Below are 24,957 nucleotides of genomic sequence, written 5' to 3' on the forward strand. Positions count from 1 at the left end.
CAGGTATTTTGTCTTTTTCATTTTCATTTCACCCTTGAAAACTTTTATTCAAGATATTTAAATGCTCAAAAAAGTCAGAAAGAAAAAGGTAGGTAATTTTGAAAAAGAAATTCCGAGTCGCAATGGCATTAGACTTATGTACCTACATGGCCACACGTATCCGATGTGTGTAATTGTAAAATAAAGTGTTTTTAAATCCGATAAGTATATACTACTTCGAATCCTAATCATGGAGACCATAAATACGTCGTATGGAATGAATATTGGGAATACTGTAATATATACATATACGACTATGATAAAAAACCGAAAGGGTCAAGGGGGTCGCGAAATATTTTTTTATACCATGGGGGTCGCATCATGAAAAAGGTTGAAAAACACTGTTATAAACAATGAAACTGAAAAAAGTTCTTAGTGGAACAAAATTAATTTGCTACGTTTCTGCCCTCGATTGACAAATCACGATCATTCAGACAATCGGAACTTTAATCGTCCATGTGTATATTGGAATTGTCCAACAGTACAACACCAATTAATGTACCAATGAGTCAGATGCAACATGTGTATACGAATGAGGGCTGCCGCCGGCCGGTCATGCCCTAACGCCATACTTTATCTGTCAAAAGATTCGTGATAGTTTCCGACATAGAGGCAGCACTTTGTATGCGAGAAAATGAAAACTATCTTAGTTTATGGTACGGAGAGGCCATTAGTAACATTTACAGCTATGTATAGTACAGGAACGAGAACGTTTTGGGAAGAAAGGGAATTACGACATCCATTACGTCAACGGTCACCGGGTCAGCGGAACTGCTTGCTTGACGAAATACGAAATTACGGAGAACTGTCATTCAATCGGTACATTTAACGCAGCGAGATAGAGTTGTGTTTATCACAGCAGCTTTCAGGATCCTCACAATATTCAGTCACGCAAAAACCTCCAAGATACCTTATCTTCATTGATTCAAAGTTTCACCAAACGACAATATGATGTAAAGATGGATTAAGCACAAGACATCTGTCAAGGTCGGCCCGAGCGCTCGTGTATTTACTAATTAGCGGATGACTCAGCTGATATGCGCGATGCAGTCGCCTGCGCGGGCGCAAGATAATAAATGATAAATCTGTTTGCGTTTTCGCAGCCTTCGCTTTCTAGAGACGGTTGCATAGATAGTTGGAGAAATGTGACTATAAGTAAATAAACGATTACATACAAGTACCTATCTTATAAATAGTCGAGATATAATATATTAAACACGAACCTACTATAGTAGTCAACTACACACGCAATTCCTACTAGCGTTGATAAAGTTATTTTAGTAATTTTCGCTGGCGCTGGGTTACTAAGGTCACTGGGGTATGTTGATGACTTGAGATAAGGCGCCTAATGATTTACGCCATTTTCAAACCCTTACAGAAAGATACTGACGTATTGCAGTGAAGGGAAAATAACTCTGACCAATCTGAGTGGGGTTCCTGAGAGGGGTTTCATTGCCCCACACGGTACCATGAAATAATTAATCATTAAAACAAATTTAAAAATATAATTAAGAAAAAAGTAAGTAGGCTCTGTTTCCTTCGTCAACTGAAATGAGCGTAAAAATCAATAGACCAAAGAATTACTTGCATCATAACTCTATCGGAATCAAAGACGCTAGAAAGACGGCAATATTTATTAATATTACGCCATAAATACAGCGAGGACAGATTTATCTGCGGCCGCTAGAGATCTGCTCGATGATACGCCATGCGACACGCGCAGGCGCATGCTTTGAATACCTCAGCTTACCTTAGACTTACTTAAATTTACCTAATTCCTTTTGAATTCCTACTCCTAGAGCCTAATATTAATAATAATTATACAAGCTTTTGTTTTAAGATTCGTATCATGCCATCATGACAATGATTGGCAATGACACTTTGACTGAAGGCACTGGCGTCCACTCACGGCTTTGTAGACGGGAAGGCAATCATACTTTGTAATAACTTCCTGTTGCATTCCAATATAATAACGATAAATAAGTAAAGGATTCGGAACACGGTGCGTTAGCAAAAGACCGGAAAGGAAGGCGTAGAACATATCCTCGTGGGTTGAACGGCGCGGCTATAGAATAATAATTATTAACCCAGCGTTTACGAGGCTCCAAGTTACGCCATAAATCACGGTTGGCAGGCTGTGGTACTGTCGAGATTATTACCGCTAGCTGCCTGAGGATGTTGACCGACAAGCTACAGGAAACAACACAACAACATACGTGAAAATGCAATCTCCAAGATCAACAAGAAACAATTCGTTTGAAAAATGTTTTCTCGCCTTTCCAACGCTTGTAAATATTGAAGATTCCCTACAGCGAGCATTGTAGCCCCCGCTGTGGCGTGAAACAGATAGTGGGAGACGCAGTACGTGCGAGTGCAGTGACGCTGGCCGGGCCAGGAGGGTTTCTCTATACTCACGAAAAACTAACGAACGAGAGCTGTCATGCAATCGGCACGTTAGATAGAGTTGTGGCTCGCTCCGAAACTTCGTATTTCGTCGTCAAGAGTGACCCCCCAGGGTGCTGCGGGTCGCGTGCCAACAGCGGAGCGCCACGGGCGCATACCACATACCGGCCGCTGCAGCATGCGCCGACCGAAGTGTCAAGGCGAGCGGTTCGGGAGAACATCTTCGAAGAGAGTATGCTTCTTAGCGTTTCGGTGACAGATCGGAGCTGGACTAGGGTTTGCCGCCGTGCGCGAGAGGATTGGCCAGGGTGCGCCGTAGGTTTACTATACGTTATGTAGAGTGAAGGTTTCACTCGGGCAGGCTGCTTTGATACACCCAAAGACATAATTATTAGGAATACACTACGAGTAGGATCACAGGACGAGTGATGATTTCATTGTGACATGCATGAAAATGTGGACTCACTGTACTACAAATGGCAACATAGCAGTGCTTCGGAATCGTCTACATTTTCATTAAATTCGCTCGATATAGTTAACAAATTCCACGATATATGCCAACGCATCCTCCGATTATTCTGGGATGCATAGAGAAATATTTTATAGTTTCTAGCGTTCTAGAGCGTCATAGAATAATAGTATTTTCGGTTTAGTAACCGGTATTAAGCATGTACTGTATGTATAACAAAAATAAATAATATATTCAACGCTGTAGCAATAGTGTCTTTATAATCACTTCATCAAGTCGAGATACACAGGTAAATTATAGCCCTGTGACAACAATGGTGTCATTACAGCAATGTGTGAGCTAAACCATATATTTTGTTCTGCAATGCTTCACACACTGCCTTAAAGGTAATTCTAATTAATAACAAATTACCTGCTAATAATTATAGATCAGGGCACATTACTCTATAATATGTAATAGGGTTTTTTAAGTAGCATACTAATATAACATTTATAAATAAGACTTCTTATTTCAAATGGATTTTTCTTGTAAAGTCATTCCGTAGTGTATATTATATACCATGTTTTCAATCAGATAAAAGAGTAGACTACAAATCGCATAAAATACACAATGTTTTTTTTCGCATGGCCAAACTTTTGGGTAGACGACAACGTAACCAGCTGAAAAATCATTGAAGCCAATGCAATGTTGTTTTCTATGCTAATCCGGGATCAAGAGAAAAGTAATGAGTTTGGCACAAAGTGCACATTTCACCCAGTTTCTTGACACCTCCCGTCTCGAGAACAAAGGTGCACAACACTGACGATGACTCAGCGGCTTCTAGTTTACACGCTTCATTGACCAGAAAATCATTGCGAGTAGGTGTCGCTTGCTACATTTAAATAATAATACGTATACTCAGAGTATTATTGTAGATTCACGTCTTTTTGTTATTAGCGTGTCTTTGAGATTTATAAATTAAATTGTATTTTGATTCATACTTTGTTGCACTACACACAAAAATATAAAAGTGGTCACGTGATCTCATGCATTTCAGATTGAAGGGCGGCAGGTAAGTAAATAAATCATTCGTCTCGTCATAGCTGTAAAAGCTTGTCATAAATGGCTAGGTGAGCTATTAGCTGCGATTGAGTCCTGGATACATCACGAGTTTTATTACACCCATTAATGATTTAATTACATCAATTAAAGTAAGATCGAGAGCGGATCGCTAGATCCGCTGATATATTTACCCTCGTGAGTCACAGGCGGTCTACAATGTGCTCGAGATAAAAGACAATTGGCAGGTGACCGCTTGCACTATAGCTTCTGCATCTTGCTTTGGAAGCTAACTTATTATACTTATACAATCCATAGCTTTGAATCGCGCTTAAAGGAGTTCCGATGGGATTAGCGGGATAATCAGTTGCTTATCTCTTATTTTATAATAAGTGTCGATAGATGTAGATAATCTCGTTTTAACGACAAGCGCCTAGTAAAAGAAGTATTAAATTATCACTATCACTTATTTACTAGGAATGTACTTCATTACCAAATGCTTCATTAAAAAGTTACGTAATTTTACCCTCATTGAGTAGGTTATTGATAAGTACTTTCAATTACATAGGTGCTTTCCCAGACACTGATGTTTAGTCTAGCTAGTACTACCTACACAGGCTCGACAATATACGGGCTCTACGTAGGTGGGTGACTCACGAGAACTTTGTTATTTCGTATTAGATAAGGTTTTATCTTCTTGTTTACTTGTTGAATGGCCACTGACGGTAATTGATATCTGCTGTTTTGTTCTGCTCTTTGTGTATGAAGTCAAACAGTGCATTGTTATTGTTGCTCCATTGAGAGTGTAAATACACTTTACGGTTGTGACTTCTGACATAAAATTACTCGTGTAGAGAACGCTGAACGAAGGAAATATCTTGAGACCAAACCTGATGGTTTGCATTACTTATTTACGGAATACTATCGAGTCACAGTCATAAAATTTGCCATCAAATTATTAATTACCTTCCAAACTGACTCATACATAAAACATGTTGCAGTCCATCTGTTTTCAATTAAAACAAATTCATCCTACATACCTAGGTACTTAGTTAAAGCAGTTAAAGTTAGATTTTACGATTATCACGTCAAAGTTTCTCCTTCACACAGTTATCACGTGATGTTTATAGCCACCATAATACGCACAGTACAGTATTACTAAAGAGAGACGTACAAACTTATGTTCCTTGCAAAAAAGCAATTTTTTATTCACTTGATGTCCACTGACCCCTGTTCCAAGCAGAACTTTACATGCATAGATCTCGAGCGTATTATGGATTCAGCAAAGGCAAAGTGGGAATAGTGCTTAGCCATCAAGTACGCCACCCAGGTTTAGCTGCTGGCCGCCCGCCAGCGCTGCACTTTTACAGCCTCAGTTTTAAACCTAGGGTTAGAGCTTTAGTAGAATAAAATCAATTTGAAAGTTTGTAAGAATTTTTTACTCTTTCACGGGAAAATGACTCCCGAGCCCGAAATGTACAGAGGAAAAAAGTTTAAGGCGAAGCTAATTTCTTTCTGGGCATATAAGTCAGCACTGAAAACCTCATCTCAACTCAAAGGAAATGTCCATATGCTGTTGATATTCTATTTAAGATGCCTTCGACGGGGATCGATTACCACAAACAAATTGCTTAGCTATTTCCGTATATTTCGACGCACATGTCAACAATGACCACATCACGCCGGACCGCCGCGTCTACTTGCCAACTATCAAGAGCTGGTGAGTAATTGTCTTCAGCCGGGTTTAATGACTCAGCCGATTGATGCATTTGAACTAATTAAGAAGAGCCGTGATCGAGGGCCCTCCGGACGCGCTCGCCCGGCAACGGGTTAACACTTAAGAGGCTGAACGTGATCCCACTAACAGACTTTAATAACTTACGGCCTACTGCAGTGTGCAAGGAATAGTAGCCAGCGAAAACAGTTTGACTGAACGCAATTAGCTAAAAATTCACTTTCAAAAGCGCCCGGCCAATTTAATTGCGCGAATGTAAATGAGCCCATTATTCTAACGAGTTGCAAACTTGCGACTTGACGAGGCATTATACGATACGAAAGTGACTGTTTAACTACCGAAAGACCTGCAGTACTAACCTATTTCACCTGAGTTATTGCGCTAGGTCAGCCATCGAGAATAAGCCACTAATTTGGTGATGTCATTCATAAAAGAGTGTGCTCTAACAACAGCGCGGCATATGCAAGCTCGCTCCGTCACTACAAGGGGGCGGATATTAAAACTTACAGCTATCTAATCACAATTGTCGGCCAGGGGTCAACGGCCGCGCGGGCCATCCTCGAATGCATTCGTCGATTTACGCGCGACATTTCTATGTAAACTCGCGATAAAATCGTGCGCTTTTCCGAGGGAATTTCAACTAGGTTCTCAAGCGTAGAGCCAGGATAACATTGGATTTGTAATAAATTAAACAGTTTTATTGTGCTGGGAATTTGTAGATAAACAACAGGATTTACGATAACGTTATTGTCGTTAACAGGAGCCAATAAATCTTTAAGCGGTTTGAATGGGTCAAAAGATTGACTTGAATATAGGGTATTGCGTCATACACATACAAACTAGTAGCAAATAAGCTAGCCTGTCCTGATAAGAGACCTAAATATTATGATGAAGTGCAATGACCTTTCTCTTTACAGATACAAAACATAACAAAGAAACCCTATTTATATTTTGTCATCAGTCTTAGAAGCAGCCACTATTTTCTATTAGCAGAGCATACATTTTACAACAAATAAATCCAAATAGGTATATTTATATATTTTTGGATTTGTTATTTCTTGTTCTGACAACAACTACCAACATCTCACATCTCATCTCATCATGGTCTCACCTTACAGTCCTTGTGTCGGTAGCACCAGGTGCAGCCGAGCAGCAGCCCGGCGGCCGTCAGAACCAGCGCCAGCGCCGGCACGGCCGCCAGCAGCCCGCGCTGCGAGCTCCAGGCCGCCCCGAACCCATCTTGAGGGGATTCTGAAAGTTAATGAGGGTTTTTAAAAAGGGTAAACGAGAGTACATCAGTGGGGAAACCAGTAATATTGAATAGCAAACCATTAAAATATTATTTTGTTCTCCAGCTTGAAAGACTAAATTTACCATAACCAGGTTGTCAGAAAACTCAGGAACCAGGAATGAAAGGCTTCTGTGAGATCACCAAGGCAGGAAGTGAGAGAGAGCCATGGCTTACTTGTTTACTATGAAACTGTATACTGTATTTCTATTAGCTATTGAGCTATGGACTGTATCTATTCAACTGTGAGCTATTTGAATACTATGAACTCTGTTTGCTATTTGCAAAATTCAAGCATAAAGTCTATGACAGATATACTGCTACCACTGCAACAGATCATAGGTCCGTGAGGAAGGCCCTGGATAGAGTGTTTAGGTAGTCTGTTAGGGGTATCTTCTGTATGGATGATGCCTGATGTGATATGTGATATGATGTTGGTAACATGGTCTTTACATTTATATCATTAATGCAAAAATTTACCCATAGCTATGATTTAAAAGATTATAATAATAATTAAATTGGATCTTGAAAACTTAATGCATTATATTTATAAATGAATTCAGGCATCTGTAAGCCAAAACATTGATTGATACTAACTTTTTAATTGTGATACTCTCACAATGGTTTTATGATGATGATTTATAAATATTCTAGACTGCCTTTGATGTTTATTATAAACTAGCAGTTCCCGCGAGCTTCGCTTCGCCTTAAAAAGTTTTCCCGTGGGAATTCCGGGATAAAAAGTAGCCTATCTTCTTTCCCAGGGTCTAAACCGTATGTATACCAAATTTCATTCAAATCCGTTCAGTAGTTTTGGCGTGAAAGAGTAACAGACAGACAGCGCTTCGCTTCGCCTTAAAAAGTTTTCCCGTGGGAATTCCGGGATAAAAAGTAGCCTATGTTCTTTCCCAGGGTCTAGACCGTATGTAATATGTATACCAAATTTCATTCAAATCCGTTCAGTAGTTTTGGCGTGAAAGAGTAACAGACAGACAGACAGACAGACAGACAGACAGACAGACAGACAGACAGACAGACAGACAGACACAGTTACTTTCGCATTTATAATATTAGTTAGGATTATAATGCCTAATATTGAAAGTATTAAATAGATTTTTCTAAACTGTCAACCTTTTAGATAACCTGTTGTTAATCTTCTACAGGGTGTTAACTTAATTGCGTTGGAGCGGGAAATGGTAGATACAGCTGATGATACTGAACACGATAAGACATTAAAAAACGTATTTTATTTGCTTTAAGCTGACCAACATAAAACAGTTTTATTTAGTACATTTTAAAATTTCATAGTCACCCTATTCAGGTTTAGGTACGTTTGACAGAATGACCATGAACTTGAAAGCCAAGATCAAGGCCAAACAATTCAAAGCCAAGGTCAATAAAAAAGTATGCGTGCATCTGCATCTGCACTGCACCACACTCGTGGAGCCACATCGTCAAGGTACCTACCGAGATTTTGGGTACTCAAAGTACCCAATCCATTGTAGACATTTCATTTTACTCCATAAGTATCACTTTATTGATACACAATTATCTTTTATGAATACAGAACATTTTCATTTTATGCTTCATAACATAGGTCACACGTATTCACAGCACAGCACAACATAAAACGAAATGAGGAACAAGGCTTGGTAATCAAAAGATAGGATTGTAGGTACCTTTTCCCTTTTAGGTAATAATTGTAAAAAATGATTGTAAACAAGTAAACAACAATGACTGACTGACAGACTAGATCCACAGAGAAGGTAATGACTATCATAAATACTCCATGGTTATGATACGCGAGATTGTTATTATTCTACTGGTATTTAAAGTGAGGCCATACTTATTATGAGGATTTCCATACTATTCGTCATCAAAGACGTCTCAATCGCAAGTACACAATACAAATCGAGATGAGCGAGTGTAAGTAAACCAATTCGTCATTGAAGTAGACCCTGTTATCATCCTGTTATGCATTGTGGACTTTTATCTTTAGCTGCATACAGACCGGCCAAACGAACGCCAACGAACGGGTTTTGTTGACCTTCGTTGCTCAATCTGCCCCTGTATTATGTGATAAATGTCCATCGGTGGGCGTTCGTTGGGCCGGTCTGTACGCATCATTAGGTAATAAAAGAAAAATAAAACGTTATTCTGAGTAAAAAGGTTTAATTATTGTTCTGAGCTCCTAGAAAGTCATAAATTGTATTCTGTACGATCTATGAAACTTTATGCACATCAGCTGTTTAATTGTTGATTAGTATGTCATTAATCACCATGAATAATTTCAATTTTATTTAATAATTGTTATTACCTACTGTGTAATTAATTACAATCATAGTTACATCAAATAAATTATGAAAAGTGAAGTTGATAACAAATTTACAGTGTGTGTTCTTTTGCAATCGAATGTCTCATTGGTTATGTGTTTTTGTAGGGTGACCATGTTTTTGATTAAGGTAAAACTTTCCACTTTACTTTAGACTTTAAACATAAATATTCGAGATTCTGATGTTTTTTTTCTTAGAAACGTGCTTGGTTAGACTAATACTAACCCCCATTTCCCGCTCAAACGCATTCTAGTTAACACCCTGTATATGCAAAGCATCATCACATCATAACAATAAGACAACACCCATCCACCAATGTACCCAGCAAGGAATATCACAACACTCTGTTCCATAGCATCAATAACTGATGATGATAGCGACAACGACAACAGTAGGTTGATAGTGGCCGGTACAAATACATTTATTTATACCTGCATTTATTCATCTTCAGAATTTAAATACATTTTCATTTTACCTCCATTCTACTAAGATTCTAATATTGTTTTAGCGCTAAATTAAATAATTTGTGAGACGCAAATATTTGTAGTAGGATAGTTAAATATAGCACGAACAGGAAACAGATTATTTTATATTATTTTAATGTATTTAAATACGTTTTTGCATATAAAAATGACTCACCGTGCGGGTAGCTTGGCGGCGAGGATCCGATCGGTAATCCATGTCCCACCTGTGAGCCGGTCAAGGCCACGAACAACACCACCCATAACAAACCCATCATAACATTATTTAAACAGCCGTATCATGTTTTCGGCATCATAATTCGGTTTGATACATCACCATAACACAAGAAATACACGGTCCATGACAGTTTTTGCACTTCACAAAAAACACAGGTTAACCAATCAAAAACCACACTGTAAATTATTTATATAGGGCATTACTTTAGTCCTTACGATTTACTACGCTTATAACGCTAATATTACTATAAATTCAATTCACATTAACATAAAAATTGCGCAACCCACAGCTGTACAGAACGCCATTTTTCTAAATTAGGGATACCGTCGTGAAAATGATAATTTTCTACCATATATCGAAATAATACAATGTTGTGGTAGAAAATGAATATATTTCTACTGTTAAAAGGTTTATTTAAAAAAAACTACAATGGTAAATAGTTGTGTAACTCGTAAAAACCATGCCTAGACTCTTGGGAAGGGAAATGGGTCCTACTAAAAGAACGAGTTTGTTATTGTTCTGAGGATCCTACCAGCGGGAAATCGTGATTATTCTGAGTTTGTTACAGATGCTGTCGTCTCTGTCAAATGTCTTTGTCAAAAATGACAAATATTATTTTTAGATAGTCTATGGCAACCAAATTTTGCGGAAAAATCAGCAAATTCGAAATCTGAAAATGTGTTAACAAATTATAAAATTAGCTAATAAATAATCCTAAATTGTGATATGTAATTGCATAAAAAATAAGCCAAGGAAATCTGTAATCCATGCTCGAAAACATTTCCTAAAAAATAGACAACATAACCTCCAAACACATGTACGTGAAGAGTGTTGGTTTGTTTACTAGCCGCTTGGTAAGCTCGCAGTATTGTGTTCGATATTACAAAAACACTGGCACTAAGAAACTCTTGGAATTTCTAGCTGAAATGCCTAAAGCAAACACTACGCGTATCACTGCGGCGCAGCATCAAAGAAAACAAATTCAGAAAAAGTCTGAAAAGTATGGATCTAGCACAGTGTACCTGCAAGTTTTAGGCTCCGGAGCACGCGGGGTGCCCAATACCTTGTATCTTTTCACCGATCAAAAGAGGTAATGTTTATTTTTATCAATTTGCATAAGCAATCTTAAGAAATTATGGTGAAGTTGGTCTGTCTTACAAGTACTTATAACTTGTTTTCGATTTTATACTTATTTATCCTCTAACAAACCCAGATTTTAATATTATATGGCTTGACTAATACAATCTAGACTATTTTAAATTAGGGTACTTTAATCCATTTTTGCTTTGTTAATGCTGTAAACCATATTGAATTTTTTAATGTATATAATCCAGGTATTTGTTTAACTGTGGAGAATGCACACAAAGGCTGGCACATGAGCACAAAGTGAAGCTGTCTCGTCTTGACCACATCTTCATTACAAGCAAGACCTGGAAGAACATTGGGGGCCTCCCGGGACTCTCGCTGACGTTGCAAGATGTTGGTGTCCCAAATATTACCCTGCATGGACCAGAGGGCCTGGTAAGTAACTTTGAAAATCTTGGTATAACTTATGCAACATTAACTTCACAAGAAACATGGTGGATTTCATCAAGAGATCTGACAATTTCCTCTACTTACTATGAGATTTTCAACTAGTTGAGTTTTGAATTAAAAAGGTTCTACTATAATTTAGATGGAACATTGAAGGCTAAATTTGATACAGCATACAATTCAATTATTTAAACCATATAATATTGAATAATTGACTTCTCTTTTCAGGATGAGCTATACAATGCCACAAAGAGGTTTGTGATAATGAAGGAGATGAAGGTGACAATGGCTCCGTGCAGCCCTGCCGAGGATTTCGAGGACGGAGTCATGTCTGTCAAATATGTTCATTTGTAAGTAATATTATGTTCTTACTGGACTTTTATCAGTTTAAGTATGTTATAGCATTTTGAAACAAAAATGTGCTGATGCTTTATATCTAAAGTAGCATGAAGGGCATAGTCTCTGAAAATGACTTGCAAGTGAGCCAGCCATGTATATTTGTACTCAAATATCAGGTTGCCAGCCTAAAGCCATTTTGGAATGAGTACAATGCACTTAGGGTAACAATCTATAAGGTAGAATCTAGAAGCACTGGTTTACTCTGGAATATCATTATATCAATTTCTTATTTACTGTTTTTCATTTTGTCTCTAAATGTTATAATTAATAATCAAGTCTGTTACAGAGGTCCCCAGGAAAGTGTGCTCAAGCCAGCTGTAAAAAGACTGAAAACAGAACAACCCAAAGTGGACAAGGAGTTAGCAGAATTCATGAATGACGACACAGATTACTACCGTAGAGATGCAAATAGCAAAACAAAACCAGTTCCATCACGAAAATGTAAGTTATTTTAATTTATCTAGCCTGTGGTGTGTACCTTTGCTGGGCAAGGCATCCTTATGATCTCCCCACCATTCCCGATCATGTAACCCCTCGTAGCTATGTTTTAAAAAAAATCGTTTGTGTGTCTGTTCAAAAGTGATGCTAATTTCTGAAGCACTCTAATTACAATGTATATTATAATTATGAAAAACAAATGAAAATTTCAGCTCCTGAGCCTCAAGCTTCAGTAAAGAAAGCAGAACAAGGGCTTCATGAATTACAAAAACCAAACAACAGCTCTGTGGCTTATATTTGTACTTTGAAGGTGAGTTATTCATAAATCATAACATAAGTCAAGAAACAAAAGCTATTCCAAAAATCACTCTTATTTTGTCATAATTCCATCCTGCTTTACCTTATACATATATTATTATGTTATCATAAGTTCTGTAATTTGTTTCCTGTTTTTGTGTAAAAAAAGAAATGATCTAACCTAGCTCATAAATCAACAAACGTAACTCCTCCTTCTCTCATCTACCATAGTTATAACACCAACTCCCTTCCAGAAACGCCTAGGCACCCTAGACCTGGAGAAGTGCGTGACCCGCGGCGTGCGGCCGGGCCCGCTGCTCGGGCAGCTGAAGGCGGGCCACGACGTCGTGCTCCCTGACGGGACTATTGTGTTGTCCAAGGATGTGAAGACGCCTGATGACCCGGGGCCTGTGTTTATTGGTGAGTTAGAGAGTAGTTTACTGGTTATAGATAGTGCTATTTTATTAGTGATGAACTAGAAGACAATAATGGCCATTGTTAGCCAATAATCGTCCACTGATGAGCAGCGTATGCGAACAATACTTACTTACATATAACAATAATTTATCAGCTACAATCTTTTCATATACCAAAATCTGCCAATAACAGAACTCAACTCACTGAACTAAACATAAAGCAAATTTGGCCTTATAGAGCGCTCTACCTTCTACCTAACGACATTCCTTTCTGCAATACAGAAGTAGAAAATAGCTTATTTAAGGCGGAATTAGCTTTACAATGACTCCAGTCACTGACTCCACATCTGACCTTCCGTCTCATATTCCAGTGCTGGAAGTAGAGGACGTGTCGTACCTGCGCGCGGCGGACTTCTCCGCGCACTTCGACAACGGAGCCAACCCGCCCGAGAACATCCCCACTGTCATTGTGCACTTGTCCGCGCCACACATCGTTAGAGATCCTGAGTAAGTTATCCAAGGAAAAAAAATCATCAGTTATTCAAGCGATTTCTATAATTCATGTAGAGTGAGTTGAACAGAATATGTGAGTGTGACTCATTAGTGACATTACCATGTTTACAATAGATAACACATTTGGAGTTTTCGGTTAGGTCCACTTCTTCCAATCCTTATAACTCCCGTGTATAAATAATCAATTATTTACGTTTCAAATAAATTGAAAGTAGGAGGAAGTATTAAACGACTTAATTTAAGAGTGAGATAGAATGAATCCGTTGGTAATTTTCATATTGTTTTTTCACCGACTTGCAATAGGTACACATAAATAATCCCTGTGCAATTTCCAGATACCGCTCTTTCATATCAAACTTCGGCCCCTCGACCCAGCACCTCGTCGTCAACGAACAGAACAGCTGTCTCGGCTCGGAGGCGGTCCACAGGACGCAGCACAAACTGCACCTTCTAGACCCTGACATATTCCCGCTACTGCGTGACGTCATGCCGGCGGTGTGGACGCCTAACTCACCCGTGGAGGGCAAAGCCAGTCCGAGCAAGATGAAGGGGTTAGAGGAGTTGAAGAAAAAGGTAACGTGTTGTGTGGTGTTGGGTTAAGGCTTGGTTTTGGGTGTGTATGTGCTAATTCATTTCTAGCTTACAGTTGCTCTTGTGAATTTTGCCATCAGAGCTTATGGTTCTAACCCCAAATGCCGCATTTCTCGATAAAGACCAAACTAACCTAAACGACGCGACGTTACACAAACCTTTGAACGAATAAGCTGAAAACACCGATATAAACACGGCAAAATTATATTTCGCCTGACCCGTTTTTTACGACAGCCGGGGCGTCATAGAACACTGAGTGCCAATTTCTCCATTGTCGGTTATCTAACCGACAGGGATTGATTTATAAATTAAACGTCATCTCCATATAAAATTCATGACAGATGTGTCAAAAGTTAACCACTACTCCCTGGTTATGCTCTAACCGAGAATTGAGAAATTGGCACTTAGGTAACGTTAAAGCTTCGCTTCTGCATGCATGGCTATACCGCTCCTCACCCGTACCCCCACTAACTTGTAGATTGCGCTGGCGCAGTTCCAGAACATCATCAACATAGAGAGCACGTGCAAGGGAGACGGCACGACGGCTGTCTCGCTCTCTCCCGACGGCAGCGTGAAGGGGGCCGAGTGCGGGATGGAAGCCGCGAGGACGCTCACTGTGTTCCATTTGAGGCCGAAGAAGGAGTTGGATCGGTGAGTGTTGGTTAATTTACGTGGCAAAGGCTAGGCGGTGCACTGATCCTGCATTATCTTGGATGATGTTCGGTAGATTGTCATCATCATCATCAACGCGTAATCGCTTCACTGCTGGACATTGGCGTCTCCCAAGAAATGCCACGACATTCTGTTTGGACCTTTCTCCACCAGCTACTACCGGCTATCTGTCTAAATAAACGTCTCGTCTCGATAGACGCTTTTGAAATTACGACTCAATCGTGTTAGATTAGATTTTAAAATGCTGTATGAAAATTATTGCCTATAAAGTCACTTCAATCACTCAACAGATCGGCAGAACCGAAACTCCACATCCAAGACTACCTCCAAGAAACAATGGAAGTGGACGGATTCGTCGCCAGTCTAGAAACCTTCCGTCGCGCGGCCGACAGTCTGCGGTACCGCGCGAACCACCCCCCCTCGCCCCGGGAACAGCCCCCCTCTCCCCGGGAACAGCCCCCTTCGCCCCGGGAACAGCCCTCGTCGCCTCGGGATCAGCCGCCGTCGCCCCGGGATCACCCCCGTGCAGTATTCCTGGGTACAGGGTCGTGCATCCCGAGCAAGACTAGGAATACTAGCGCGATCCATTTGCAGCTAGAGTGAGTATCCTTTCGGTTTACTATTTTTCCTCACTTTTGCAACATTCTTTGTTGGGTGAAACATCCCCCCCCTTTAATCAAACTCGAACTATAAAAAAACATTTAGTTTTTTAACTTTTGTGTTTTCGTAGCGTTATACATGTCTGAATTTGTGGTGATTTCGCTAAGCGATTCGGCACTACAACTTTATGTGTTTGTGGAATAATGTAGAATGTTTTAAATTTTGTGAGGTGATGAATAAATGTGACATCCTAGTTTTATTATAGTGGCTCTATGTAGTATGTAGTGTTTTTTACTGTAAGTAGGTAATGTAATGGATGATAAATAAATACTCTATGATGACTATTAAACTCGATTAGGTAGCTAACATAAGACGTTTTGCTCCTCAGTGAGAACAGTTCGCTCCTGCTGGACTGCGGGGAGGGAACTCTCGCGCAGCTGGTCCGCTTCTACGGGCCGAAGCGGGTCAACGCCGTGTTGAGGACGCTCAAGGCCATCTACATATCGCATCTGCACGCTGACCATCATATAGGTAAAATATTAAAGCTATACTTACGTTGACCACAATATTATTATTATATTTTGATACCTGATTTGACACTATTGGGACGCGTCTGAAATGTGTCAAAACCACGCGCCGCCATTGGTGCACGATTTTGGTTATGACTGTAATAGTCGGCCGCCATTTTGGTCTTCTTTCATGGCTCGACACGACATAGATTTACTGGTGAAAACGTGGTATAGTAGGAGTTAGTAGTAGAGTCACTAGGGTGCGCTAGGCATATAAGTGTCAGGTGATATTATTATGTTTGTAGCTCGGGGAGCCTTTCGTGCACCCCACCCGTGCTTTATTGACCCGTAAACCACGCTTTAAAATCTCCCTATTTCATTTATAAACTACCTAGAGAATAATTTTGGAGTCTGAAGTATTTGCGGGTTAGCAACGATTATTATAAATAAAAATACTTGTTTGCTGTAGAACAGCCATTTTATTAGTTAGCCTGAAAGATGAACTGTCACTTCACAAAGAGGACACCATAGAGGATGACCATAGACACACCAGACTCTCTATTTACCTAGTGATGTAATAAACACTCTCTCCACAGGCACAATAGGCGTGATCCAGGCCCGCGCGCGCGCGTTCCAGGAAGCTTCCCTGACCCCGGAGCCGCTGCACCTCCTAGCTCCCGGACAGATCATGTCGTGGCTGGCGATGTACGACCAGCAGTTCGAGAGGATACGGGGCGACTTCACACTGGTGCCGAATCAGAACTTGGTTAGTATTTTAACTGTCTTGATTGAGAGGAAAGTTTTGTGTTGAGGCTAGTGGCAGTATGCATTGAAAATACTCGCAGTCTCAGGTATTTTCTGTCCATTGGAGAGCGGATATGATAGGTATGTGGAAGCCTCCCTGACGCCCGAGCCGCTGTACCTGCTGGCGCCCGGACAGATCATGTCGTGGCTGGCCATGTACGACCAGAGCAGTTCGAGAGGATACGGGGGGACTTCACGCTGGTGCCGAATCAGAACTTGGTATGTGGACGTGATTTAACTAGCTTTTAGTGGAACTTGGCAGCGCCTGTGTAGGGTTTGCTGTGGAATTTCGGGGATACGAAGATACAATATATGTATAAAATATATGTATAAAAGATAAAATATATATACATATAATAAGGTTCCACATTGAGTAGTGAGTAGTGAAAAGATGAAGAAAAAAAACAACAAAACTCTCACAATATATGGATCTCTCAAAAAGGCACGAACATAAAGTCTGTGGAGTGATATTAAAATTTTAAAAAAAAAGCAGTGTTTAGCTGGAATATTGTGCCCTGCTAGCATGAACCGTAGGAATCCGGGAGCGTTTATAAGGTATAATGTAACTTTACAATGGTGAAAGTGTTTTTCCATAGCTGGATATCAGCTCTTCCAAAGAGCATTATAATAGTCTGTCCCAGGCGCCTCGTCCAATAACTTGCCTATGGCAGTTGAACCACCAGACTGAAGGGTATCTTTTAAATTCAAATTACATACATATACACGGTACGTACTATTCTGCGCCCAATGTGACCGGGTGTTTAAAAAACGGATTATCCAGCCACGTCTGAGCACATGCGAGAAGATAGATAGGGTCGCTGTCGTCAGATACGGCGAGGAGGCCATCACGTGGTATAACTAACTAGCATTAACTCTAATTCCAGCTCTACACCGCACGAGGCGACTGCACAATAACCCCGATCCTCTCTTCCCTCGGGGTGCACAACATAGAGACGTGCCTGGTGTCGCACTGCCCCAACGCGTTCGGAGTCGCTATAACAGTGGATGAACAGAACAAGATCACCTACTCCGGGGATACTATACCGTGCGATGAGCTCGCTGTTATTGGTGAGTTTGTTTACTGTTTTACCAGAAAAATATAAACTTAAAATATGATGGTAATACTTACAGAAAAAGTTTTTAGATAGACCGAACTCGAAGATACATATTTGTCACAAAGTTTGTGAGCTTTGTCATTTGTAAAAATGGCAAGCTCACATCCTATTACATAAGGGCCTACATGATCTTATAAACATAGGTAATGCACCTCTACCTTCTACCTATCCCGGTACTGATATCCGTCACAGTCATTATTTAATTCTAAGTACAGTACATTCACTCAACGAATACCTTCGATCTTCACTAAGTTTTAAGCGCCCAACTAATTCCAGGCGCCAACTCGACCCTCCTCATCCACGAGGCGACAATGGAAGACTCGCTAGCAGCCGAAGCTCGCATCAAGATGCACTCAACAACCTCACAGGCCATAGACATGGGACGCAAGATGAACGCGCGCTACACGATCCTGACTCACTTCAGCCAGAGATACGCACGCCTGCCGCGGCTTAGTCCCGCCATTTTGAATGATAACTGCCGTGTGGCCATTGCGTTTGATAATATGCAGGTAAATATTCAGGAGTGCATTAAATTAAATAAGCCGCGTGATCAGTGACGATCATTATATAATTAATCATTATGGTCCTGATAAATAGAGCTCTGGTGCACTCTGGGCAGCAACTGACGCTACTAGTGTAACTGGCCAATCCCTTTACCACGGTGATAAACCCTAGTCTAGCTTTTGTATATGTCACCGACAATCGTGTCGAAGAATCCAGGGCCTAGGGCGTTGGGAGCTTATGTATGCTTATTTTCCTTTCCAAGCAAGCTTTGATGGACATTTTGAACGCGGCTACTAACTAATAAGTTGTCTTGATAGTGTTTGTTGAGGAAATGCTACCAAAACTCTAGATATGTTGGTATTATAGTATTATTATTTATTATTATTATGTTGTTGTTTTTCCATCTCGGGACCATGGGGTCCCGGACATTTGGAAGGCGTGCATGGGGTCGAAGCCAACATGTAGAGGCCCTTTTGACAACATTAATCTATGTGAAATGTGACACTAACCGACGATTTTCCCTGTGAAAACTATTATTAATATTATTACCATTGGTACTATAGTATCTCCAACAGCCGTAACTATATCTCCTCAGTCTAATTACTTTGCATTCCATTCGCAGATAACAATGAGCGACCTGGAGATCCTGCCACAAATGTACGCCCCCCTACAACTCATGTTCGCGGACCACTGCGTGGAGATGGAGCTGAAGGCGGCGCAGCGGGCCCGGCAGCGGGACCGCAGCCCGCGCAGTACGAGCAGAGACCGTAGCTAGTAGGCGGGTAGTGTAGGGGTGCGGGTAAAGAAACTGGGTGAAAATGGTGACCGGTAAAGTCTGGGTTTTTGGTCCATAGTCAACTTTAACCATTATTAAAGTCACTTCAGTAATGACAGCTACGTATAAACTTTTTTGTTGGTTTTTAACCCACGCCACGGTTGCGAATTTTGACCAATGTTTAACTACGGATCAAAAAACCGGCCCGGTGAAAATGGCAATCGGTGTAAAAGTGGGTGCAGGTGAAAATAGTGATCGCTACATAAATGGCAGTAGCAAGGGGTATAGACGGAGCTACAGTAAGAGTGAGATAGCGTAAGTCCATGTCCGACATGTATAAATTGTTTCTTTATCCGCACTTGTTAAAATGTTGAATTTGCAGATAAGTTTGTTTTGTTTGCTTGTTTATCAGAGCTGTCTCTATAGCGCGAAGTTGTAGTTAAAAAGTTAGGAAGTCATTATTTCATTCTTAATAAGTTAAAAGTAGTCTCATCATTATGTTATATGCGTTTGCTGAATTGATGCCATATGCGACTATAAAGAATAATAATCATAAATATTAGTTTCGTAATAGCTAGTTATATTTACAATATACATATGTGTATTTATTGCATTTTATTTAAGTTTTATGTAGTGTTTAATTATAATTCACTAGATGTAGATAGATTAAAATTACACGAATATCGTGAATGACTGTTGTAGACGCATTAAGAGAAGATAACAAGCTGGAAAGAATTTGGACTATGATGGATAGATTAGAAATAAACTTGAGCTATAAGTCGCTCATTGTAAAGTATAATGGGCCTGGCATTATTGTAGAAAAGTGTACCATTTAAATGAATTAGGTATTTCTTTAGGCTGAGAATTATTGGGCTAAATAAAAGCTGTTCTTCTACCTATTATTATTGTATAATTACTGCTCTTATCAACTTGTAAGCATCACAGGATTGTATGTCTCTGTCCAGGAAATACGATTGTTGGAGGAATAAATTGTTTCATGTTGAAGTGATATTAGACTAATGATCTAAGCTTGTTATCTTTAAGACTTGTAAAGATGTAACTATGTTTTTTAATAAAGTATATGCAGTTGATACATGTAGTTTCATTTGTAAATCTCTAATCCATGTAGGTTAGTTAGATTGTGTACAAAAACTATTACTTTATGAATACCACAATAGAATGTTACGTGATCAAAAATAGTTCACTTAAATTGTTATACCTACACATCGCATAGTTACCTAGGTGTAAAAGAAGTTAGCTACTCGAGGTCCAGACGCCGCCGTTCATGGCTACTTTATCTATATAAACTGTCACTTTATCGTTATTTGATTTGAGGATCGTCATTACACGAGTTTATCTACAATTCTACATAGATAAAGCATGCCGTGCAGCGGGGACGGATGCGATCATAAGTTGTTTTTTGTTTTTGTTTAGGACGACGTAGAGGGTCTTCCTCACGGACCTCGGATAGTTCCTCGCGAGGATCCTCCTTCCCGAGCTACGTGGAGACTAACGCTTCTAGTAAGTACTTCTGTGTCGGTGACAAACACTATATGTATACCTAAGCTGGAGTTTAATATTAGGTACATAATAACTATGGCAGGTATTTGCCTTCTGTCTTCTTCCCAGTGGTCAACTTACGTGAAATAAAGTTTAGCTGTCTATACCTACTTATAGGCAGGTACTTACCTAATTATTTCGATGCATGGGAGAGCTCTATTTCCAGTGTATGTGTACATATTTCATATATTTATATTTTGACTTACACCTATTACATACGTAACTATGTTTCAGGACTACGTCAAGAGTTAAAAGGCCAGCCTCTGTCAGGTATCATTAGACGACCTACAAGTGCAACAAAGACTGCTCCTTCTACGCCCAGGCCAGCGGTCTGCAAACCTGCCATAGCTGCTGTTGCATCCAGTGAGAGTTATACATAATTAATTACTTATACCTACAATTTTGCATTAGGTAGATACGGGCCGAGGCTAGGTTTTTTAAATAGATATTTTCAGACAGCCTAAGTTTTGGCCTCGTTGGTTCAAGTTCGTAGTTTACCTATAAATAGGCCAATCCGCTTTGTCAATTTGCCATCCAGTCTATGTGGGTCCTACACGAAATTATGTGAGGGGTGATGTTATCATCATAAAATTTATATAAATAATACCTGCCTCTTACTTATTTTCCAGTCACTGGGATTCTTCGGGGAAGGAAGATAGGACGATAATATATATAAGTCTACTTACTTATTTATCATTTTCAGATCGAGATAACAGTCCAGGCAACGTGGACAATTTAAATAAAAAAATGCATAACATAGTAAACGATCATCACACTATCAAAGGCCAGCCCACAATAGCTCTGGATGTAAAAAGTAAGTTTGTGAGAATGTTCGTAGGTAGTTCCAACAAACAAGACCTAAATAGGTTCAAATATTTCGCATGTTTCTAACAGAAATTTTGTTTTAGCTGCAAAAGTTCCAGAAGTGCTTCAAAAGAAGAAAGTCTATCAGTTTTCTAGAATACGTAAGTCCATATTCAATCTTTATACTAACCTCGATTCAGATAACTATGTAAATCTTCCTGTACTTACCTACTTATGTATTCGACAGCTGTTAGAAGAAACTCCTCGCGGCCTGTTTCTCCAGCTCCCACTCAGCTCAGTGGCGCCACGTCCGGAGCCCCCGGAGCCGCCGGCACCGTGCCAGGTGCCCGCAGCAGGTCGCGCTCCCGCTCCAGAAGTTCTACTCCCGTAAAAGGTGCCTACCTACCTATTACTTTATTTTATGGAATGCTGAATAACTCAGTATTTATTATAACTTATAGCTTACTTGTACCTACTATCTAGTAATAGCACGTAAGTAGGTTATTGATCCAACACTTCAGCCCCATCCAAAAGACTTCACAATTTGATCTCACGGAGTGGCTGTCTACAACACGCATTTTTAAACCTATAATTGAATTGCGATATGGCAGAATTTCCGAATTAAATAGGTTTCGTAAACACGACACCACAGGTGAAGCGAATCGCCGGACAACCGCCCCGCGGCCAGTCACCACGGCTGGCAACCCACCGAAGAATATCCTTCAACAACCTCATATACCCAGGGACAAGTCACTTGCAGCGGTCATGAAGAGGTCCAATGAGAACATTCTTGGAGTGGTGAAAGGTCAGTTGTGGCTAATTAGAATCTTATAGCATTGGGAGCTGAGCTAAGCAGAAGATTACATATATAGTCATGTCATGTATTTTATCACATGATGGTATTCTTTTCTAAATAGCCAAATAGATACAATTTATATATATTATTCTTATCTTATAATATTATCTTAATAGGACAACAAAAGAAGAAATCCCTCTTTCGAACACCATTGGCAGAAACATTTTGTAGCAACTCACTTATGAAGGAGGACAAGCCTGTGTTTGGAAAATCATTCAGTAAGTTTACTTGTTAGGCAGCGTTCCCACTACGCCGGACCGGCAGATCTGCCGAAAACCGGACACCGGACAGAGTGTTCACATTACATCGGATCCCGGAAGAAATTCAGACAGTCCTCAGTTGAATTTGGACCTGCGCGCACTTTAAGTTTTTGTCTTTATAGACGTCTTCGGTCTTATCCCACAGAACAGGTCTCTCTTGGACAAGCTTAATTAAAGTTTCTGCTTGAATATCCATGCTAAACGTCTACTTTTACCAGAACATGCGAGCCGAATGACGTGAGTGGAACACGGGCGGGGCGAGGGGAGCACGAGCGGGGCGAGCGGGGGACAGATACCGCCACAAACTCGTTCACATTACTCCGGGCCCGGTCGTTCTACCGGCAATTCGTAGTGACAAAACGTTCGGTAGAAATGCCGGGCTCGGCAAAAATACCGGACCCGGGATAATGTGAATAGCTTCATATAAATTGTACAGCCACTAGCTCTTCCGGCAGATTTACCGGCGCGGCAGATCTGCCGGTCCGGCGTAGTGGGAACGCTGCCTTAATCTTATGAATCTTTTTATGGTAGATAATTTTAGTGTGAGGAATTAATTAATAATTATAATATAATTAATCATTTACAGATACACAAAAGCAATTTAAACCACAGCTTGAGGACATAAAAAGCTCCCAGTTTTTTATAAGTAAGAACCAGCCATGATAATACAACAATTTAAAGTTACAATATTATGTTTTTTATTATGTCTGAAATTAACGGAATTGTGTTTTTAGATGAACCTCAACAAAAACCTAAACCATTGATTGAAGATCAAAGAAGACAAATGTTACTTGAAGCCAAGAAGAAATTTACAAGCAAAGCATATTATAATGAGTCAAGTATGCCTCCTCTTTAAAAATCACTGTAAATTACAAAAATATAGTAAAATATTTAAATAACCATTTACTTTTATTTTGTTTCAGTATTTGAGAGAATAGAAGGTTTAAACTGGATAAGTTGGAAATAGTAAAAGTTTAAAGTGTTCCTCAAATGGTATTTATTAATATAAAGGAATATAACACTGTGTTGTCTATTATTAAGTTTACAAACATAAAGTAATTAAAAAATATTACTTGCTTTCTTTCGAGCTTCCTGATCCCTTAGAGTCCTTGTCCTTTTGGTCTTTATCTTTCTCATCCTTATCCTTCTTGATAGAGGACATGGCATTGCGGATGGCTTCACTCTGCGGGTCCACACCAGGCAGGTTTTCTAGAACACTCTGTAGGAAGGCAGGATCATTCATTACCTCAGCATACTCTTCCGAAACATCCATACTCTCTTCATTGGCCGGAGCATCTTGCTGCATGCTCATCTGCATTGCCAAAGCAATCTGCTCTTCTTCAGACAGTTCCATGGCTTCCCTGCCCAGGGACATAGCTAGAGCCCGCTCCATGCCAGTGTCTTGGGCTTCTCCACCAGTCTTAGCCGGTTCACCCTCAGTAGTAGTTTGTTGGCGCCTAGACTCCTCCTCCTGGCGCTGCCTCTGCTCCTCCATGGAGACTCTTAGGGCGAGAGCTAACTCGGGATCTTCATTAGGATCAACTCCAAATTCAAATGGTGACAATCCTGACCCAGATGGACCAGCCCCATCACCACCAATCAGTGGGCTTGAAATGAGAGCTTCAGAGAGCACCACGCAGCCGCCGGCCGGCACCGAGACAAGGTGGCTGCCTCCTGCTGTGTTGTCTTTTCCATTCAGAGTATTGACAAAAGTAGTCAGCAAAGGATTGTTTTCAGAGTCCTCTCCAAAGGAGACAATGTCGCAATTTACCTTCTCCTTTTTCAATTTCTTAGCCAGTTTGACCAGCTCCTTCTCATCCGAGTGCACTGGGGAGCCCACGAACACCACAATTCTCATCTTATGATTCTTTCCCTGACGATGCTTCAGAGCCAAGTGGGCTATTCTAATACCAGTCAATAGGTTGATGTCACCGTTGGGCTGGACACGGTGGAGCTTGGACAGTATGCGGCCGACATCGCTGGTTAATGTAGCCAGGACTTCCACATTGGCAAGAGTCAGTAGACCTACATTGTTCTCCGGATTAGCTCGTGTTTTGGAATGACATACCAAGTTTATAGCGTCTTGCTGGGCTTGAAGCCTCGTTGGAAGGAAATCTCCATTTCTCATGTAATCACTGTTGTCCACACATATCATTGTACTTTCGAGAACCATTTTCGTTGAATTATTTCACGATTTATTTACAAAGAAAGACTAGCCGACGTATCCCAACTCAAATTTTGCTGTATAATAATCATAGACAAATAGTTTTTTTTTGCATTTTGTTTTAAGTAATACCAGCTCTAAAT

The 24,957-nt window shown here is 40.2% G+C and overlaps 4 protein-coding genes across 6 annotated transcripts in view; 2 read left to right on the forward strand and 2 right to left on the reverse strand.

Moving 5' to 3' along the window:
• LOC105380280 overlaps window positions 1–10,332 on the reverse strand; it is a 40,681-nt gene extending 30,349 nt beyond the window's left edge. The window contains exons 1-2 of the mRNA XM_048627105.1: window positions 9,945–10,332; window positions 6,796–6,935 (exon numbers count right to left, since the gene is read on the reverse strand). Coding sequence (XP_048483062.1) covers window positions 6,796–6,935; window positions 9,945–10,044 — 240 coding nt within the window. The 5' untranslated portion in view covers window positions 10,045–10,332. The remainder of the gene's footprint in view (window positions 1–6,795; window positions 6,936–9,944) is intronic.
• Window positions 10,333–10,613: 281 nt separating this feature from the next.
• LOC105380232 (ribonuclease Z, mitochondrial) lies at window positions 10,614–19,215 on the forward strand. Of its 3 annotated transcripts, XM_048626642.1 has the most exons (16): window positions 10,614–10,821; window positions 10,926–11,094; window positions 11,339–11,525; window positions 11,766–11,887; window positions 12,223–12,377; window positions 12,587–12,684; window positions 12,926–13,091; window positions 13,459–13,594; window positions 13,936–14,173; window positions 14,670–14,842; window positions 15,154–15,462; window positions 15,852–15,994; window positions 16,569–16,738; window positions 17,661–17,844; window positions 18,168–18,400; window positions 19,018–19,215. In XM_048626642.1, the coding sequence occupies exons 2-16, from the start codon at window positions 10,931–10,933 to the stop codon at window positions 19,168–19,170; spliced, it is 2,631 nt and encodes an 876-aa protein (XP_048482599.1). In that variant the 5' UTR covers window positions 10,614–10,821; window positions 10,926–10,930; the 3' UTR covers window positions 19,171–19,215. The 3 variants fall into 3 exon arrangements, with proteins under 3 accessions (XP_048482599.1, XP_048482597.1, XP_048482598.1); XM_048626640.1 differs by having other exon boundaries at window positions 10,615–11,094; XM_048626641.1 differs by having other exon boundaries at window positions 10,615–11,094; window positions 14,685–14,842.
• Window positions 19,216–21,429: 2,214 nt separating this feature from the next.
• Window positions 21,430–23,719, forward strand: LOC125489745. Its single transcript, XM_048626643.1, has 8 exons — window positions 21,430–21,544; window positions 21,639–21,695; window positions 21,782–21,928; window positions 22,187–22,339; window positions 22,507–22,608; window positions 23,237–23,296; window positions 23,385–23,489; window positions 23,574–23,719. The coding sequence occupies exons 1-8, from the start codon at window positions 21,478–21,480 to the stop codon at window positions 23,615–23,617; spliced, it is 735 nt and encodes a 244-aa protein (XP_048482600.1). The 5' UTR covers window positions 21,430–21,477; the 3' UTR covers window positions 23,618–23,719.
• On the reverse strand, window positions 23,631–24,912 carry LOC105380231 (26S proteasome non-ATPase regulatory subunit 4). Its single transcript, XM_011549749.3, has one exon. It carries the CDS (start codon window positions 24,821–24,823, stop codon window positions 23,720–23,722), a length of 1,104 nt encoding a protein of 367 aa, XP_011548051.1. The 5' UTR covers window positions 24,824–24,912; the 3' UTR covers window positions 23,631–23,719.
• Between the last annotated feature and the right edge of the window lie 45 nt (window positions 24,913–24,957).

Source organism: Plutella xylostella, chromosome 17, assembly GCF_932276165.1.
Source record: "Plutella xylostella chromosome 17, ilPluXylo3.1, whole genome shotgun sequence".
Classification (NCBI taxonomy): Eukaryota; Metazoa; Arthropoda; class Insecta; order Lepidoptera; family Plutellidae; genus Plutella; species Plutella xylostella.